The 7140-nt window shown below is 38.9% G+C and overlaps 1 protein-coding gene across 1 annotated transcript; it reads right to left on the bottom strand.

The window, feature by feature from the left end:
- Window positions 1–539: 539 nt before the first annotated feature.
- LOC139961210 (uncharacterized) lies at window positions 540–6910 on the bottom strand. The gene is made up of 6 exons (XM_071960258.1): window positions 6790–6910; window positions 5778–5848; window positions 2801–5087; window positions 2457–2515; window positions 1826–2048; window positions 540–1519 (listed from the first exon to the last, which is right to left on the bottom strand). Exons 2-6 carry the CDS (start codon window positions 5834–5836, stop codon window positions 848–850), a joined length of 3300 nt encoding a protein of 1099 aa, XP_071816359.1. The 5' UTR covers window positions 5837–5848; window positions 6790–6910; the 3' UTR covers window positions 540–847.
- Between the last annotated feature and the right edge of the window lie 230 nt (window positions 6911–7140).

Raw genomic sequence — 7140 nt, 5'->3', positions numbered from 1 at the left:
CCCCTCCCCTTAAATCCATCCCCCAGGATGGCGATCACTATGTAAGTAACATATCAATGAATAATGGGCTGGTCTAGGTGCAAAATGCCCCGGCCGGTTTAAGACCCAGTCCGCCCCCGGCTCTATAGATATTAACTTGCTGCTTTCAGTGCTTTGTTAGTTTCTCAGTACACTTTTATTAGAAGTGGCTTTATCTGATTTAATCAGAGATTTGATTAAAAACCAGTTAGTTGTATGAGAAGTCATATGTCACGCTATGCCTTACATCAACTAGTACGGTGTCCAATAAATGCCATGTTTTTTTCTTTGTTCTGATTTCTCTGCTTTCTCAAAATAATGAAATGCCTACATGTTATTTGTATGTGTTGCTTATTTGATTAAAATATATAAGGCTACGAAGAAAGTATTGTCTTTGAGTTTTTCGGAGTTATTGTTCTTCGTTAGTTAAGTAATTACGCGATGTGTAACAAAACAACATATGTTTAGCTCTGTTGTTTATTGTAGCCCAGTGACAACCGGACAACATGCGATGTGACCCTGACCATTCTTTTAACTTGACAATATGCCAAACCGAAGCCAAATCAATATGAGAAGGCTTACTTTTTATTTAGAGATATTTCTATTAAAAAAAAGGAAAGAATTCTTTCTTGAATTTTTAAATTTAAATTTATTTTCTCATTCAAACTTCATCTCATATATAAGTTTCCCTATTTATTTCATTAACCATGTTTTTATCGCTATATACATGATAAAGATATTTACGTGAAACTTTATGACGCACCGGGCGCTGTAAATGTTTTTAATTACTAAATATTACTAAATAAATATAATAAATATTCTTTCTCCTCTACCCTGCACTCCTCCATCTAGCGTAGCTGGCCTGTCTGTCTTTAATATAAGAATCAATCTCTCGTATCAATTCATGGACATTTGGTCTTTGGTTCCAGTCTTCAGCTAAACATTTGAATCCAAGTTTCCTGAGAAATCTTCCAGGAGATGTGTCCACGTTTGCTAGCACTAGTCCCAAAGCGTATACGTCTGTATACAAACTGTATGGCCTGGTTCCAAATACAACCTCTGGGGCAATGTGGGAGCATTGCTTACGGATATTAACATGTTCGTTTCTTGGGAAGTGTTCGTATTTTGCTTTCCCTGTCCTGCTCACCGCTTTCCCAAAGTCAATAATTTTGATCTTGACGTCTCCATCTTCCCCCGATGGACCTCTCAGGAACATGATGTTATCAGTTTTCAAATCACAGTGAATCATTCCTGAGAAATGAATCTCCTTAATGGCGCGACAAACTTGAATGGCTACACTGAAGGAGCTCGGCCCATTTAGGCCCTTGGCGTCGATGACGTCAGCTACCGTGGTAGCTTTAAAGGTGACCGAATCACCGACGAACTCTTGAACGAGGACAGGTACATCGGTATCGCTGCCAATTCGTGAAATACCGAAAAGTTTAGGAATGCAGTCTAGATGGCTCAGAGATGTCAGCATTGAGGTTTCTTTCTGCAAATCCTGCCAAATGAAATCAACGATAAATATTGATAGTATGAAGTATGAAATAATCCACAGTCGGGTCTTAACAACGATGGCGAGTTATTAAGGAAGTTGTGGACTCGACAGGTTATTCATATTTGAAATTGAAGGAGAGAAAAAAGAATAAATATCATAGTAATTATTATGTAAATATCTTTTAATATCAAAAGGTGGCATATCCGTTTTAATCTCAAATTCCATCAAAATTCGTAATATATAAAGTAATTTACAAGACTATATTTTGTTTCATTCCTATGATATTAATATAAACACATTGACGTATACCTTGATGATACTCTTTTCATCTCGGTTTTTGTGATGAACTTTGACCGCACACACGCGTCTTGAAGATAGCTGTTTCATCAACCTGACTTCACCAAAGCTTCCACTTCCTAGAATCGTCGGCATCTGCATCGCGTTACAAATATCTTCCAAGTCACTCTTTGCGATGACGTCACAAGACGAAGGGAGATTGTAGTCAGAGGCCTTTAAATGCATAGGAGGTGGGCTGTGTAGAATTGAAAAAAGGTATGATCGGTACCGTAAAACTCATGTTGTTACCATGGTGATACAGGTCAGTTCACCAGTAACCATAGCAACTGATAAAGTATTCCGATCACAATCGTCATTTCATTGTGAACATGACACTGGGCCCTGATGAGCTAAAACAAGTTGCAGTGTGTACGTTTCATCAATTACAGTTATATACGAACTATACACGAAATAACAGACTGTCGTAGTGGCATGACTTTCAGTAGCTCATGAATCTATCACTATAGATATATTAAACTGTTTATTACAGTGGTTCTCGTTTTTGTTACTTTGAATCTCCTGTTTTAAATCATGTTTTTTATTTAGCATTATTAATATTTTTTATTTTATTGTGTTAACAAGAAAGTATCATATAAATTCCTACCTGTGCACAGCAAGTTGCTGAGTATTCGACAGTCCAGCAGTATAATTCTGAAATGGATTCTGAAAGAAACGGATGAGAGAAAAATACGTTTATGACGTGCGATAATACACTGCTGAGCTGTATCGTTATATCTTGGTTACTCAGTTTTATTATTATAGTTATTCTATCGGATTAAATTTCTCATGTAGTAATGTTATAGAATGCATATATTGTTACCAAATTGATACGATAATGCATATGACATAAATAGATACATATCATGACGCGTTCTCATTTACATATATTTACATAATGATTGTGATTAAATCATTCAGTATCTATGTGATGTCCCTTGCGGTACTCACATATAGCGGTTGTTGCTGGATGTTTATGTTCTGCGCATGACGAGGAGGGGACTTCTTGGCGGTAGTTGCTGTTTGAACGTTCTGCAAGAACGGATTCTTCCAAGGATATTGAGGTACATTCTTTAACGCCTTTGATGAGATGGACAGATTCGGTGCGTTGTTTTGTAGTGGAGTAGTCGGTGATCCTCCGAGCGTTCCCCAAGCTGGTGAAGTCAATTTAGGTGTCTTGTACCTAAAACCACCGATAGGATTTACTCCTACTGCAGTAGGTATCAAGGGCGAGTTGACATTTTGTCCTAGTGGCTGACCAACGATAGCAACATTTGATGTACCTTGATGAAAAAGGTTAGATCCCATCCAATTTGTTGCAAGATTCCAAGCCTGCATGACAGGCGGTGCATAAAATGGTATATTTGGTGTATAATGGTTGCCAACGATACCTGGTGTTTTCACGGCTATTTTCTTGCCGATAGGTTCAACTGTTGGATTGGTTGGTTTAAAAGGTTGCAATGTGTATTTAGGACTGCAAATCTTATTAATAGCAATGCTACGTTGCGGTGTTGCATTTTGCGATGAAATGGTGTGGTCGACTGGAGTGGGGTTATTTAAGATCCAGTGTGCTGGCATTTTGCATCCATTATCAGGAAAATGGTCATACACTCGACGGTTGGCAGATATAGATTGCATGAGGATGTCATGATGCTCTGGCGACTTAACCACTTTGGACGATGGATGTGAAATTGAGAGCTGACCGAAAATGGTATTTGATGATGAGCATTGGGCGGTTTGGCGAGTACCAAATAGTTGATGTTTTACACTCATTTGTACAGGTGTACACATTAGTGGGATCACGTGATCATTGATACATGATGAGGCACCATCCTTGACAGACTTGGTATTAGGTGTGGTAAAGGTCACGGTGTTATGAGTCCCGAATTTGATTGCGTTGGCTACAGACAACGTAAGGGGCGACGGCCCTGCTGCTTCCCCGAGGGCGGAAACCTCCTTCGCAGAGTTGGCTGCGGTAACAAGAGGGCGATAGTGTACCAGCTGGTGTGGCGCTGAATAACATATTCCATTGGTCTCGGGCTTAATCATACCAGAGACGATGAGGGATACGCAGTTTCGCCCGAATGTGATGGAAAATCTCGCAAAGCAGATCGCTGCCGGTTCTGATTGGCATCTCGGTCGAGTAAACCGATTGATGGAAGATCTCAGTATCTGGCAACTTAGTCCAACATGTATTTGAGCTGGTGCGGATAGGGCACGTCCATGACCATTCATAATAACCATTGGTGTCACTAAAGATTGGACCACTCGAACATCTCTGAAATTAATGAAATGTCCCATGTTGCTATGGCTACTTCTGATATTACCGATAGAAGTTGACGAACGGAAGCTTACTCCACAGCAAAGGCGAAGGGTAGGCATGTCACCTGATAATTGACGTGAGGGCGTAGATGATCTCGGTGCAGATAACATGACCTGATGTTGAAAGGAGTCACCAACATGGGGTATGTTGGTGGTGTCACTCACTTGGCGATGTTTGTTTGCCGACGAGACCCGAGTGTCAAGTGACAGACGTGAAAGAGGGAGTGATATTGATGTCGTTATCAAATCCTGTTGTTGGAATGATTTAACAAAACGACGGTCATTACTGACGTCACTCACTGGGCGATGTTGGTATGTCGACGAGGACTGAATGGTAGTCCCTTTAAAGGAGGTGGCTTTTACATTTGTTGTGGCTACATCTCCTTGATAACCGAAAAAGAAATATCCTGCTTTGATGAACGAAGAGGATGATCGGAAACCGCATTCGACATGGCGGTCAATCGACAACTCACGGATATGTTGGCTTTGAGCTTTTATAGCCTCTTCTAAGTTGTTGACTGCTGGCAATATCTCATGGTGATCAGAGGGATTGCGATGGTGTTTATTCCCGGGGGTGTTTTGGGATTGGTGCCGTTTAGATTCATCCCTTGTGCTGTTAGTAAGGGACGATGGCTCTCCTGAGAAGATAGTATCAATCAGTGATGAAGACTCAGTGGAAGGCACGGCACGGGTGCCTTCATCTTCTCCAGGGAAGTTTAAAACTCGCGAGGCAGGTTTTTTCATCTCGCTTGATACAGTCACGTGACTGTCTTCTTGTATAGGGCCATAGTATGGAAGACGACGAGGAATAGGATGGATATAAGCAGGAATATATTCTCCGGCTAGACCATCGTCATCAGCGTATGTGCGGCCACAACAAGGCAAGGTACAAAATACCTTCTTCCAAACCGAACGTCTGAAACAAAACAAAACAAAAACAGTGACAAATTAATAGTTTAAACATTGTAATAATATTTCGATATATCATACTACAATGGAAACTAGTGACAATACTTAGTGTATGAAATGTACTTATACTTTACACTTTATTAAAGCTTGAAAATAGTATATATATATACATATATATATATATATATATATATATATATATATATATATATATATATATAGATATATATATATATATATATATATATATATATATATATATTTCACCTTCTACCTTATTTGTCGATTTAACTTGTGAACTTGTAGTGCGTATTAAAATTATTGTCGGTTGTAATTATTTTATTTTTAAAGTTTGTCCATTTGATCAGATTTTCTTCGGTTTGTATTTCGGCAGATATACATATTTTTGAACGACAATTAAATATAATGTACATATTGATCATAATGAATGGTTGTAATTTATTCCTCTGATATTGCCTGTCAGGTGATATTGGAATATGGTTTGTCTCATATGAGGGAATGTAGTGTAGTTTGATAGTTTAAGAAAGTGAAACGATTTAAAGCAACCAGCCACTTGCTTTGCGAAGATTATGACAAAACGGATAGGTGTAACCTCCCTTCCGACATTCTCTCCCTCTCCCAGACCCTTTCATAACATTCTTGAAGAATAAAAACATTATAAAAGTTAAATTCTTACCTCTCTAGACGGGGTCGGGACGGGACAGGTGTTCGTCTGATAGGACTTCCGAATGGCATTGTGGTAACCGACTGTAAGAGATTCCAGAAAGAATTATGTTTTCATTAAAGACTTAAATATGATACTATTGGAAAGGTACGTCGTAAGTTTCAATATTCGTTTAGATTACACTTATCCGTATCAATTTAGATGATTTTCTCTTGAGGGGTGGGGTGGGTGGGGTTGGTCGTGTAATGGAATCATTCACAAAGGTAGACATAATACCATCACGATCACATGGTCACATTTACAATGTTAGGGGAATGAACTGGGTGTATACAAATGATGGCAGTGTTCATCTTTTGATTTGATGCTCTTGCACTATCTTTCCTTCACAATTTTCATGTATGTATATTCAACTATAACTCATACATCTATGCATAACTATGCGGTTCCATACAATAGCATCCAGGATGCTTAAATATTTCCCCGGATGCTTCAATATTTCCCTATATTAGTGTCAATCTTCTTTTCAGTTCAAGGTTTGCGTGTGTCTCTATTTACATGGGTATTTAGCATTTGTTGTTACTAGCTTTAGGAGAGGATTGAATAAGAGATTGAGAATGACTCAAGTTTCAACTTACGGGTACAATAGTTCTTATAAATAATAGCCCCCTCTTAATATATAGCCTACTATGTTAGGTAATGCAACGTAAACAACCTTACTCAAACACCATGCATCAGCACGCTTTCAATGTTAGCCGCAAGGAAATTCCGCTAATATTTGGAATGAAAATATCGTCAAATTGAAAATTTACGTAATAGCTTGCCGCCCTCTCTCCCAATGAAGTGTTTGTCGATGTCGTTGGAACGCCATTTCGGCGGTGCCCGTTGATAGCCTAAGCTACTTAGTCTTCTGAATCTTCCGCGTAGAGAACAGATTCGTAGATTCTTTTTCTGATATTACAAATATTAAGATATATCTCCATTTAGTAAAACCATTCAACACAAAGGCAAATAATGACAGACTTACCGGAAGTAGAGTTGTAAAGAGTTCCAGAAACTGGTAAAATAATCGCTGTACTATTCGCTTTAAGCAAGTACGGTGTGTTCGTGATGCAGAAGCAAGTTGAACTGAACCATATATATCAACATTGTTGCTACGTTGATATTTCTTGTCTAGGTATAACTTATGTGGCGTCATAAAGACGAATTTTTTTTTACGACGCAACGCGATTTTCATTACGACGCAATGCGCGCGCATTCGGAATCCGCGAAGGACTTGTGCGGTAGCTGATTAAACAAAAAGAAACGCAAGAAAGAAGGACGCAGAATGTGACGACCGAATGCGCGCATACGTACAAAGTGGCTTCATCATTAAGTG

The sequence above is a fragment of the Apostichopus japonicus genome, chromosome 20 (assembly GCF_037975245.1).
Source record: "Apostichopus japonicus isolate 1M-3 chromosome 20, ASM3797524v1, whole genome shotgun sequence".
Taxonomy (NCBI): Eukaryota; Metazoa; Echinodermata; class Holothuroidea; order Aspidochirotida; family Stichopodidae; genus Apostichopus; species Apostichopus japonicus.
The sequence above is the reverse complement of the archived record's forward strand: the minus strand, read 5'-3'. Positions and strand labels throughout refer to the sequence as shown.

Coding starts and splice junctions, on each gene's coding strand:
- LOC139961210 (XM_071960258.1), bottom strand. CDS start 5,836: ATGCCATTCGGAAGTCCTATCAGACGAACACCTGTCCCGTCCCGACCC. Junction 2,049..2,456: donor CAGCAACTTGCTGTGCACAG/GTAGGAATTTAT, acceptor AATTCTACACAG/CCCACCTCCTATGCATTTAA. Junction 1,520..1,825: donor ATGAAAAGAGTATCATCAAG/GTATACGTCAAT, acceptor TTCATTTGGCAG/GATTTGCAGAAAGAAACCTC.